Source organism: Pyxicephalus adspersus, chromosome 12, assembly GCF_032062135.1.
Source record: "Pyxicephalus adspersus chromosome 12, UCB_Pads_2.0, whole genome shotgun sequence".
Taxonomy (NCBI): Eukaryota; Metazoa; Chordata; class Amphibia; order Anura; family Pyxicephalidae; genus Pyxicephalus; species Pyxicephalus adspersus.
The window spans coordinates 24,903,563-24,917,529 of record NC_092869.1 but is presented as its reverse complement, the minus strand read 5'-3'; the positions used below and the strand labels follow the sequence as shown (position 1 = coordinate 24,917,529).

The 13,967-nt window shown below is 39.4% G+C and overlaps 1 protein-coding gene across 4 annotated transcripts in view; it reads right to left on the bottom strand.

Annotated features, from left to right (window-relative positions):
- MIPOL1 (mirror-image polydactyly 1) overlaps positions 1–13,967 on the bottom strand; it is a 213,822-nt gene that overhangs the window by 32,242 nt on the left and 167,613 nt on the right. For all 4 annotated transcript variants that reach the window (XM_072427689.1, XM_072427692.1, XM_072427691.1 and 1 more), the window contains one exon: positions 8,930–9,024. In XM_072427689.1, the coding sequence (XP_072283790.1) occupies positions 8,930–9,024 (95 nt within the window). The remainder of the gene's footprint in view (positions 1–8,929; positions 9,025–13,967) is intronic.

Below are 13,967 nucleotides of genomic sequence, written 5' to 3'. Positions count from 1 at the left end.
GGTAAGTAAGAGCTGCTGTATCCAAAGAAATGCAGAGCAGATCAAAATCCAGCTCATAATGGTCATCCAAGTTGCACTTTACCAGGGGGGCTGGGAAGTTCTTGGCTTTGCCCAGAAAGAAGAGAGCCAGAGTTATGAAATAACACATTTATTCAACATATTCCCCCCTGAGACTGATGCACTTGGTACAGCGTAGTTGCAGCTTTTTTTAGACCCTTCAAATAAAAGTACTTTGGTTGGGCTGCAAACCAGCTCTCAGCAGCATTTTTGACGTCAGAAATGTCCTCAAAACGTTGCCCCTTCAGGTGTTTCTTCAAATTCGGGAAGTGATAATAGTCTGAAGGGGCCAGGTCAGGTGAGTAGGGGGGATGGTGGAACAATTGGAAACCCAGGGTGTTCAATTTGGCAGCCACAACGTTGGGACGTGTGTGCAGGGGCACTGTCCTGCAAAAAAAGGATCCCTTTGGTCAACTTTCCACGGCGTTTCGTCTTAATTGCCTCTTTCAGCTGGTCCACGAGGTTAGCATAATACTGTCCGGTGATACCAGAGCCCTGAGGTAGGTAGTCCACCAACAGAATACCGTCTTTGTCCCAGAAAACGGATGCCATGGCTTTTTTGGCCTATTTCTGAGTTCGGAACTTCTTTGGCCGCGGGGACCCGCTGTGGGGCTATTACTTGGTTTCAGTTTGATAGATGTGGAGCAAGGTTTCATCCTCAGTCACTAACCTAGCCGAAAAGTCCTGCGCAGCTTCAAAACGGCTTTGGATGCTTCAGCTTGGTACTTCTTCTGATCACTGTTCAAACATTTCAGCACCCACTACGCTGAAAGCTTGCGCATGTCTAGGATAGTGGTGATAACAAACACAACATGCTCCCGTGAGATGTCAAGTATATGGGCTATCTTTTTTGTGGAGATTTACTAGTCCTCAATAATCATCTCATGGACAGCATAGCAGGTTGCCGGGTCAGTTGAGGTTGGGGGGCACCCACTGCGGGGCTCATCTTCCACGGTGAAATACCCAGTACTGAAACGAGATATCCAGGTGTTTGTGTTTGTGATGTCTCAGTGTGAATGTCCTTTGTTGACTTTCCGTGGAGAAACAAAAACGTCATGACGGCCCGTAACTCCGACGACGTGAAACATGCTTGTGCCTCTGCCAACACAGCTCACTAAAAGAAAAAACAGTTTTAAGAATCGCAAAGACCTGATATTTGCACAGTTACATACTGATATGTAACCTAAGATATTAGCCTGTCATATGCCCCCACACTCATCAAGAATTACGGTGATTTACAGTAAAGTAGAAATCTGTTTTTCCTTACATATTATCTACATGTAAAGTCACCATAGCTGTTGCACACTTAGCCTTCTTTTATCTTTGGTCATTGGTCCCCTCACTAATGATATAACTTCTGCACATGCATTTTGGAGTTACATGTTCCCAGAACTTAATACACATCAGGAATGGGTCAAGTGTACACTGCACTGAATAATATGTAGTACAAAACAGAGAACAGACAGGTAAAGTTTTTTTTTTTTTGGCAGAAGACATTTAAAGGGGGGTATCTATTAAGGATTCACTGGTCAATAAGAATCATCATAGCCACTGCGGAGGAAGTCTGAGTGGGTACCCAAAATATGCAAACTACTTGCAATTTTGATAAATAAAAGTGCTTGCAATTTAAAACAAACACTTGCTTACTTGGGGAGAGGGGATAGCTATGTGGGTGCAATTAATTAGGCATCCTGCCCAGGAGAAAAAAAAGAGGCCTGATTGTGAATCAGCCACTCTACATCCAATGTAGAGACATTTATAAATGCGTATTTATATTTTAATGCAGCCTCCAAAACAAGGATGAGTATCCAGGAAAACTAGACTGACCAATCCCAAATTCTCAAGCTGTTGTGAAATGAAAGGAGCCATTGGCAATGAAGTGTAGCAGCCCACAGGGCTACCCTAAAGCCTGCAATATGTATGTTCCGACAAGTGGCACCTGCTTACCTTCTCAGCTAACTCAAATGCTGCAGCTTTTTGGTCACTTTCTGCTTAAGCTACTTGCTAGCTATTCTTTGCACTTAAAAACAGCAGGGCAGGAGCCACTTCCATTGAAGAAGAAATAAATTCATTGTAATGGAGGGAATGTTAAAAATCAAATCTTGGTGCAAAATTGTACCTGCTGTCATTATTTTGCGTTTTAAAACAGCCTGACCACACCTCAATGTAGAACTCAGATCTTTTAGGTTTGATCATTTAAAGATAGCAATATGCATCTTTGATGATGAATTTATTACAACTATGAAATCTCCATATGCTTTGATGGGCCCTTCTTTTTTCCTGGATGAGAAGAGTAAGTGAAGGTGAGAGCTCATATATTCTGAATTATAAATGCTACAAGGCTGCCCTAACCTATTTTTTCTACTGAAGTAATGAGAATTATTCTCAGCAATGGGCCTGATTTATTAAAGCTCTCCCAGGCTTGAGAGGATACACTTTCTTCAGTGAACCTGGGTGATCCTGCAAACTTGGAATGAATTTCTCAAATGTAATGTGCTATTTGTTAGCAAATGGTTTCAATCCTGGACCAGATCCATTCCAGATTTGCTGTATCACTCAAGGTTACTGATGAAAGTGTATCCTCTCCAGGCTTGGTGAGCTTTAGTAAATCAGGCCCTATGTCTCTGTTTTCTTGTAGGAAAAGGCTAAAATTTCCCTGGCATCAACATGTGCCATCTTTGAACTTATGTCACTGTAATAAATTTATAAGGTGTCATTAAAATCCAGATGGTCTTGTACACAGCTCTAACCTCAGTCTTTTACTAGCTTTTAGTTAGAAAATGAATGGGTAGGTGACATTACTTGATTCTAAAAAAACGATAGGCTGCACTGTCGGTGATGTCATTGGTTCCTAGACAACTCATTGGTGGGGTTTTCAGTAAAGTCACTGACTGCACTGCATATAATGTGTCGATGTCTCTTACCTAATTTCCTGCATCATTTTAAACATAACCAATAAAACTAGGTACATCATAAAATAGAAACTTCCTTTTAGCTTGCACAGGTTTTATTAATAACACAGCTTTTGAAACACAGGTGATGGAAACCAATTTCATTTTATTGCTGCCCATGAGTGTGTCTGAGCAGAGCCACACCTGTTGTAAGAAAAATTCTTTTCGCTGTGATCCTGTCATATAATACCAGGAAACAGGTAGAACCGTGACGCTTTCTCCACGCAGGAATCGTACTGACGTACTGGCTGGAACCGCTCTCACCAACCCATTACAAATCTCTTCTTATCTCACAACTTGGAAGTGAGCTCATTAACAATTCACTGAACATCCGCTTAGATTGCACAATTCATGATAGGAATGTGGCTTTTCTAGACATGGCATATAAATTGGAGGCAGCAACAGTGTATTATAAGTTAAAACACCTATATACAACGCTTTATACAAAGAGAAGTGATCATTCTTAGCGTTCAATTCTTAGGTTCTACAAAAATCTTCCTATAAATGATATGTGAATTTAACACATTTATGTGTGTTACTTACCTGTACTAGTGTAGACATCCAAAAGCCCTGGGACTGCTGCTGGGTGCCACTATCTTGGATGTGATGTCTGCAGCCTCAGAGAACTAAGAACAGTCACTCAAGTGACACTATAGCAGTGTTTCTCTACCAGGGTTTCTCCAGGGGATGTAATGAGTTTCTTGGGCAATCTGTGACTCTCAGGTTAGTTTAATTGACACCAATGACCTTTTTTCTGTAAAGGTGACATCCTTTCTACTGGCCAGCAATGTAAGAGATAGTCTTCCTACTGACAACCACACAAGAGTACTGTATCTGTGGATATGTTAATAAAGCAGGGGTTTCTAAGACATGAAAATTATTTTAGCAGGGGTTCCCCATATAAAAAAGGTCGAGAAAGGCTGCCTTTATAGAGTTCCCTTTAACTGATCCCCTTTAAACATAAAAGGTTACGTAGGGAGGTGAAGGGAGGGGTAGGGGAGCTGTTTCAGCACAGACATCAATTAACATTTCCAGAAAAGGGAAGAACTTTGATATGTGAGGAAGTGGGGCTGTTCTACGGAAATGGCTCCTCCTGGAGAAGGCAAATTTTCTAGCTAGTTCAGAGGCACATTGTAAGTGTTTATGGAATGGGTAAACACTGCAAGTAAAGCTACGTACACACGTCAGATTTTTATCGCCTATTGGGCGAAAATCTGCCGTGTGTACAGTCGTTGTCGTCCATCGTCCGAAAGACCGTCCTGCCGGATCCACGGACGATGGACGACAACCGATCCTAATGAAAGGGAAGGGGAGAGCGCGCAGCAGGGTGCCGCTCCGTCGCTCTCCCCCTCCCCTCTCCATAGAGCATGAATGGTGCTGTATGTACAGCACCGTTCATGCATCGTGCACTCCCTTGTCGTTGGAAAGGATCGTGAAAGATCCTTTCCAACGACAAAAATTGCAGGTGTGTACGCAGCTTAAGCCTTTAAAATATTTGATTTTTCTGTGCATACTTGCAATTTTTAGGATAGTGACAGGGTCGCTTCAAGGGCCTATTTATACACATGGTGTAGATGGGATTCAGTAAAAAAAAATTATAAATTGAGTAAATTATAATATACTGCCTTTAACATAAAGTATACATTAATGTTAAGGGATTGTGTACCGATCCCATATTAGTAATTAACATATTGTTCTTATTTCTTGATAAACCTATCTACAATCTCTTGCATACTCAAGTGATTTACATGCAACATCTACACTGTGTGGGATTATTCCTCAACACAGGCCACTATTCTTGGCCACAGTGGCATGATATAAATCTAACAATGAGAGAATAAAATATGTTTCTACAAAATGAACAAAAAAAGTAAAAGGAATACAAAAATTGCCAAGACTTGGCAAAGGACTTGATTGGCTATGCAATATATTGTATAGTCTTATTTGTAGTTTGTAAAATTATCTGGAAACTTTAGGACCGGCACCAGATCGTCCTGTGTTATTTTTCCATAACAAGGTAAAGTACAAATCTATTTTCTAAATAAAGAGTGGGTCTCAATGTTAGCAGAGCCACACTGAAATGAAAATCTAATGCCATTCATCCTCCATTGTACAATTTGTACAGTGAACCTAGAAGTGCTCCGCTCTGAATGCTTCCAGGTTCACATATGTCAATTAACAGTGGTCTGTCCTCCAGTAAACAACAGATCCAGTAGATTCCACTGCTCTGGTACAGTCCATAAACAATTGTAGTTTTGCATGTAGTGACTGTAGAGAATGAATAGAAGTTGTAGGTAGAGGTACCATCTGCTGCCAAATGTTCAAACGCTGGTTCATCAACAACCATCACAGTGATTAGGGGTGCAAATGACAAGATGCCACTGGGAGCTTTTTTTTTTATCACCTGTCTGAACTTACAAGCCTAAAAACCGAGCCTATATGACTCTAAACCTCGAAACTGCATCTCCGTGATAAACATTTTACAAGGGATGAATTATGACAAACCCTGTTTAGGTTTAGACAAAATTTTGCCAGGGCAATATTTAAAGAAAAGACCTAATCCATTGTATGTTTTTGCAAAATGGTCAGCAGGTAGAGAAAACTGATCTTCCCAGCCCATGTTTACAATGACATATCTACTCAAAGCCCTCAGACCCCTATAAGGAATATTATCTCTGTGAAAAACTAAAGCTAGGTACACACTTGCAATAATTATCATTAGAAAACGAACGACTAACGATTATGCACGATTTTTTGGAACGATCGTATTGTGCACAATTCTGTACAAGTTGTAACAATATGATCGTTTTAATATAATCCACCAATAGTGTACACACGCTGGATACGATCGTTTGAACAATGCGGAAAGTGACATGTAAAGGAGAAAGAGTACAGAACCATCCACGATCACCGAACGACCGTACACACAATAGATAGTGAATGATCATAGCCCAATCTGATCCACCAGGACAGGACTTTCGTTCGTTTCAGCGACAATCCTCATTCCTCGGCGTCGTTGTGCACTTTTTTTGTTAGCGATTATCGGACGATCGGTCGTTAGTCGCTCGTTTCCAACGATAATTTTTGCAAGTGTGTACGCAGCTTAAGGCTATGTACACACGTCAGATGATTCTCATCTGATAATGGCCTCAGGGCTGATATCGGATGTGAATCTAGCGTCTGTCCTGGCGGATCCACGAACGATTGTAATGAAAGTGAAGGGGAGAGAGCGCAGCGGGGTATTGCTCTGTCGTTCTCCCCCTTCACTCTCCATAGAGAAGAATGTCAGTGTATGTACAGCACTTGTTCATGCATCGTTCAGTCTGTTGTCGTTGGAAAGGATTGTGAAGGATCCTTTCCAACAACAATTATTGCAAATGTTTACCTAGAGATTTGAGAGAAGCAGTCACTTTTAGCAGACTATTTTTTTGCTATTTTCTTTTTAACTACAATGTCTTTGGGGGGGGTCATGGTTTTTGTGTTCGTTTGATGGGGTCTTTTTTTAAATAGGGGTGCTCAGAGCACAGCAATTTCTAGTTGCTAACCATCTATTCCTGCAGCTTGTCTATAGCACACTATTAAATCATTTGAAGGAAAAAAATAAGCTAAAGAACACTACAGATTGCACAATAATGTGCACCCACACTGGATATTTGGCAGCATTTATCATGCACATAAAACAAAAATTCTTTCAATTGTATATTTAACAGACAAAATGGGGCAAATAGGAGAATATTATTGTCAGGGTCTATATATGCTTTTACATCCAGTGCAAGTTCATGGCATCATGGCTGCATGTTTAAACAGTCAGCCATCCAATCATAAGATGGACATCTGCTTCAAATATGTAATTAAATATCATACAAATGTAGCAGTAATAAAGACATTTCTAATATGAATGGCACCAAATAAAAAGGAGAATTAACTGAACACAAAGGAAGCGGAACTGCTGTATACTGGGAGATACATGTAAACCCAAAAACAGGATAAACCTGACAGGCAAGTTACAGTTATATAGAAAAAGAGATATATGCTCATTCACAGTATTATGAGTAATAAAAGAGGCCTATTGAAAAAGTACTGCCTAATTCTTACTCTAGGTGCAGCACTGTGAACTCCATCTGACCCATCTATCACAGGCAGCGGCTTCTCATTTTGGATAGATGCCCATCTGTGGGATTTTTTTTTTCATAAATGGCCATCCTTTTTTTTCCTGGTTACAAGGTGGGTGGGGGGAACCTGGTGGCCTTGTAAGAAAAACTACAGTTAGATGCTGAAATCGCTTTCTTATTGGACTTATGGAACACAGCCAAAAAGCCATGCCAGCACTGCCACAGTTTAACTCTAATCCATTTATCTTTGCACAGTTTTTCACATTTTAAATCATCATTCTTTTTACATGTATACTGTTTTTTACAATGTTCTTGTTTTACTAAGCACTGAATGACTGTGTGTCAATGTGTTGGTGGGTGTAGTTCAAATAGGCTTGTCTAATGAGAAAACCCCGTAAGAAAATGTATTTAGCGGATGGCAGAGGAAAGTATTGGAGGCCACAATGGTCTGTAATCCAGTGGTAGGGTACAACTTTCCACCTTAACTCCTTTTGTCTGGATTCTGGTTATCATAGAGAACAGCTGCTGGTGATGGAATACAGAATTCAGACTAAGGTAGGGCTTAGCTAAGTTTACATGGACAGGCAACAGTTGATGTTTTTTTGCCACCCAACCACCCATGTAAGAAAAAGCCTTTCATTTAAATGGCACATAATAGGTCTAGGAGCAGCTCAGTTATCAAAGGTTAAAATTCTGCATCATGCAGCATTTTGCAAGTGGCAACTGTGAAAAACCTTGTGTCCAGCTGCCTATTAGCATCCATTGGCAATGCAGTTCAGGAAAACCAGGATGTATGCTGATTTGCAGGTGTTTTTCAAAGTGTAAGTGTAAACTCAGAAATTTAAATACCAAATGTTAATGTGAACCATAAAAATTACCTTCTCCTATTTCCTACTATTTGTTCAACAAAGTTTTGAAAGTGTCTTGTTTAGTATCTGTTCAGTAAGTGGGAAATAAAACCTGTGGATCTAGCCAGCCTTGCTCAGTTCTCTGTGTGGACTACAGACATAATTTGGATGTAGTCCGCAAACAATTTTACTTTGATTTTTTATCGTTTTTTTTTTTACCAAATTTTCTGGATTCTGTTTGGTCAGGAATGGACGGAGGTCATGCACTAGGTGACATCAGTCCTGGTTTTAGAAACACAAAAAAGGGATTGGAAAGACTTTTACTGAGGGTCAAACCCTCCTTTGTTGGTTGTTTTTGGACTCTATATCACTTTTTGTATTGTGACAATAGTCAGATTATAGACAATAGTGAATATCACAGACAACTAAATAAATCTGACATGGCATTTAACCCTTACATATTTTATTCAAACTTTATGACAGTGAAACGGGTTTGGACTTTATATACAATATAAGTATGTATGTAGATTGAATATTATAATGAAGTAGAGGTATTCATTTTTTGGTTGCACGTTCATACTCTATTGTGTGCTCAGAAATAGAGCTAACAATTGTGCTTTTTGGATTCTCCCAATACAAGTCAGTCTGCTTATATAATATATTGCTGGCTTGTTACATGAATTATATATTTTTTTCAGTAGTAGTTCAGCGACAGGGATGGAAAAGCCATTCAATAATTTTATGTAAACTTTTAAATTACTTTGGGTACTGTCGATTTAAATTCCAAATTTATGACTGCTGCTCTTCATACAGTTGCAATTAGGATCAATTTAGGAGTTCTACCTAGGTTTGTAGAACCTTAAATTCTGTTTCTGCTTCATGTGGTTTTGCATACAATTTAATGAATGCTGAATTCCTCTATGATTTACACAGCAATGCCCTCAATGAAACAACACAATACCTGTAGTATACACGCAAGTTCTGAAGCTCTTCCTCCAGCCGTTTATAGTCCTCTATAACTTTTTCTTCATCATGCTGGAGAAAAGACAGTGGAACCTGGAAGTAGGTAACAAGTAGGTAAATAAGTTAAAAGTTTAACAATTTCAACTATTTGTCCGATCATATTCATGAAAGATCTGAAGATTTTGTGCCAAAGCAAATTTGTTGGATTCAGAGCAAAACTGATGCCGCCTTAAGAAAACCAACTGCCATTTACCCTGTCAAAGTTCAAGCTATTAGACAATAAGCATCTGAAGTCTGTGGGTTATTTTAGAATATGTATCCATTAAACATTCATCATTATTAAACTACTTTTTGTGAATATTTAATGACAACAAGCAGGCTCAGTGGTTACTGCACTTTGTGAGGGACATCAACTTTATAAAAGACAACACAATGTGGTCCATCTATCAGTCCCTAATAACAAAAAGTGGTCTAAAGAAAAATACATCACTCTTTACAGTTGTCAGTGTAAAGCTGCGTACACACTTCCAATTTTTGTCGTTGGAAAGGATCTTTCACGATCCTTTCCAACGACAAGGGAGTGCACGATGCATGAACGGTGCTGTACACACAGCACCGTTCATGCTCTATGGAGAGGGGAGGGGGAGAGCGACGGAGCGGCACCCTGCTGCACGCTCTCCCCTTCCCTTTCATTAGGATCGGCTGTCGTCCATCATCCGTGGATCCGGCAGGTCGGTCGTCCGGACGATGGACGACATCGACTGTACACAATTATCGGGCGATAAAAATCTGACGTGTGTACGTAGCTTTACTTTCCCAGAGCCAGTTTTCATAAGTCCGCTGCAGTTCCACCACAAGGTTTGCACTTTACAACAGCATTTCCCTAAATAAATAGCTTTGAGTGTCTCAACAATCAATTGAATCCTCAACAGTCTAATAATGTAAATTAAACTGTGTATGTTTTCAATAGAAACACCGATTTAAATACAAAGCTGGTCAAGCACCTTAGGCAGAGGACTGATGCCAGGGAACAATCCTATTTTAGAAAGACAGGAAAATTATCCTATATCCGATTTTTTTACACATCACTCACACCTCGCTTCCTACTTACCTCTGTACTGTCGACAGGGAACAAGTTAAAGTAAAATGTTATTGTAGATCCAGTTTAATTCTGATGAAGGTCTTTCAATGTTTAGTTCCGGTATAAAGCAAAAATGGTTTTAGCAATACAAAGTCAACCCTCTCATACAAAGCACATCATATCTGAAATTTTTATTGATTAGAGTGAACTTTTTTGTGTAGGAAGGGTCCGCCAATTCAAGTGTACTTAGTGCCAATTGCAGATGGTACACCATTGTGCAATAGTGCAATTTACTCATTTTAAATGGCACCCCAACAAAGCATACTTGTTGCTGATGTGCATTACAGTGCACATATCCTGTAAGAAAAAAATGCAGCCTAAAATATTTTTTTGTGCATAATGTACATTACAGCCATTTTTCTTTAAAGGCCCAATGTGAATTACATATCGAACATGAATTGTGGACCTGTGCAATTTTGGGGTGACTGGACAGTGGGCAGCACGGTTGGCTCAGTGGTTAGCACTCGGGCCTTTGCAGCACTAGGGCACAGTTTCATATCCCAGCCAGGACACTATCTGCAGAGAGTTTGTATGTTCTCCCTGTGTCTGCGTAGGTTTCCTTCTGGGTACTCCATGCCCCATGTCATGCAACAAACATGCAGTTAGGTTAACTGGCTTTCCCCCAAAAAATGTCCTTAGACTACTTTAATGTCAGAATGGTTTAGACAAAAAAACAAGACAAACCACACAAAACAGTTGTACTGCAAAATTACAAATGTACCCATAAACCTAACACAACTCCCAACACAGTGTGTTAAAAAAAACAATTCTATGTACTAGGGAAATTGATCAGTAAAGTCAGAAATTTCACTTAAATTAAGGAAGTAATGGAAAACTATAGTACAGACTATACTAATATTATGTTGAATCAATAATAGCTCTGCAGTCTTTTTTGTTATTATTGTATATGCTTTGCTGTCTCTGTGACCTCATAACAATAATTTTAAGTCTTGGTGGTGATGGGGACAGACAGTGAAGGGATGTATGCCAAAGGAAAAAACTGGAGCAATAAAGCATGTACCTTTCCCCAATCTATTGAAAACTGAATTTTTGGATCTGAGCTTTAAAAAACATTCTGGAAGGCATAAATTCACTAATCAACTACAACGCTAAAACCTACCTGCTTAAGATTGTGTAGTCCCACAAGACCTCTAATGGTGTCCTGTGCAATCTGGCACCACAACATTGGCATAGATCCTTTGGCCTTGATTTATTAAAGCTCTCCAAGGCTGGAGAAAATACACTTTCACCAGTGAAGCTGGGTGATCCAACAAACCTGGCATGGATCTGGTCCAGGATTCAAAGCATTTGCTAGCAAATAGCAAATGACATTGAAGAAACCCATTCCAGGTTTGCGTGATCACCCAGCTTCACTGGTGAAAGTGTATTCTCTCCAGCCTTGGAGAGCTCTAATAAATCAGACCCTATAGGTCAAAATGCCTTTACCAGCCCGCCATCATGGTGTTCAAATGTCACTGCCTTCCTCTAAAACAAACTAAGTGATAGGTCCAAAAATACATTGATATTACAGTCAAGGTATAAGCTGTATATAACATATGTTGCAGTTGGATTCATACAATGTTAGCTCAGCAGCAGTCAGGTACACATTTAGTATCTTTCCTAGCTTTGACAATATTTAAATATAATTGGAATGGAAGACACACATGTACTGACATGTACAAGGGCCCTGGTTGGCAACTTTTAGAGATGAGAATGCCTCTATGGGTGCTTAGGTGCTTTCAAAAAGTAAAGGAAAAACAGGGGTGTCAGATAAAATATTGGCAGAGGGTGAAGATTTTTCAACTTGACAACTCAACTCGTCACATCAACATGACATGTCAAGCATGATGTGATACTGGTTTGAGTTGTGTCTAAAAAGGTTTCATTAAGTGCGTTTATATGTAACTGTGATATTAGCTGATTTATTTTACATAAAATCCTGAAATAAATTCATGTTTTAAAGCTCCATTTTACAGCAAACAAGAACCTTTTATTGCCTATATTTAGTGGCGAGAGAACCTATTGGAATATGCAGTCAATTTGTGATAATGCAGTCTGTTATTTTGCAAAAAGTCAGTTGTAGTTTCTAAGTATGCCCATGAATAGAGGGTAAAAGTCATTTGATGATGTCACTGATTTGTTATGATCTGATAAGCGAAATTCTTATGAATAATGCTTTTCATCATAAATAGGGTTGCCACCTGTTCTGAAAGGCTATTCACCTCCCTGTGTCTTTATCACAATTTGTGACAGGTGGCAACCCTACTCACAAAAAGCTTCATGTATGATGCATCTGGCTAAAAGTCTGTGCTTCCCTGCTAGTGACCAATCAATGTCTCTTGAACTTATTCACTCCCCTGCTGACTGTATGCTAGAAAGGGAAACACAGATGTTGTACAGTCAAATGCTATAAGGTTCACAATATTATAGGACCTATAGCGGAAATGTAAATATTGTCCTGGTCCATAAGGGGTATAAAGGTTTGAAAGCTGAATTGGTTCATTTTGTTTTTTTTTTTTTATAGTCATACACTGTCAACTACACTATTACCGGTGAGCCAAAAAACTCAAAAATCTATTTGTAAATAACAAAATAAAACAGCTCGCGTTCATATGCAAGGAATATTTATGAAGTTTTTAAGGTGCATTTAAGGTGCATTCAGGAAATATTTAAATGAATCCTAAAACCATAATGTTATTTTTGGATGGAGAGATTACTGTATTTAGGAAGCAGGTCATAATCTTTTTTTTTTTTTTTAGGCACGATGAAAGGATGATCCTAGGTTACCAGGGGGCCCTGCAAGGACCCATAGATCACCTAAGTCCCATTTTTAACATAGGCGATTCAGGCAGGTGGCCAGTGAAAAGGGGCAGGCGATGTTCCTTTCTGCAAAAACTGTTCTTACCTGCCTAATCAGTGCCCAGTATTGTAATATGGGACTAAGGGACCTTTGCATGCTTTTTCTTATGAATTAAAGTAGCTATGATGTAAATAAGCCATTTTTATTTCACATAGGCAGCATTATCCTCACAGCAGGATCATGTTATGACTCTTCTCTGACAAAGATAGCACAGAGGTACATCTCTGACTGGACAGTCAACACTTTTAAAGAGCATTGCTGGTTATTGGGGTTGACTTCTGAGCCACTGGTCTGGGGTGTTACTAACAACAATGAACACTTGGAAACTTGCATGCAAGTTTATTGCACCATTTACTGATGCATATTTTATTTTTTGAAAATAAAAAAACGCCATAACTAGCTGTATCTATTTAGTTACACTGAAGACAAGCTAATGAGTCTTATGATTTTTTTTTTACCCTGACAATTAAGCCATAACATTCTGTAGAAAACTTGTTCATTTGCTGCCTGTACCCATTTCTCTGCCAAGTTAGCAGACTGTTTGAAAGAAAGAAAATCACATCCTGTTAAGCCCAAACAGCAAACATTCTCCATATGTCAAAATGAAGATCTCCATCTGGGCCGTTGGCCAAGAACATGCCCCCCCCTATGCGTTACAGTTCATAGTGCAATCTACTGGTAGGATGTCTTGCGCTCATGCTTCCAGTCCCCAGACACCTGTTGGTTCAGTTGCTTGACAATAAAATAATAAAACCCACAAAACCTACAACAGAACTCAAAGAGTGATGCAACTGCAGTTAAGAATGAAGGGTTGGGTTACCTGCAATACTGAGAAGCAAAAGTAATTACATGGATTTGTTTTAAAGCAAAATTGTGCCTTTAAAATATTTTTATTAAAACTCCCCTGCCACAAACCACGTAACGCCACCTCTTCTTTGTGCACCTGGGGCCACTGCTTCAGTTAACTTTAATAAATAACTAAAGTGGGTTAAGGGAAATGGGGCAATCCAGCCCAGACAAATCTCTGATAGGTAC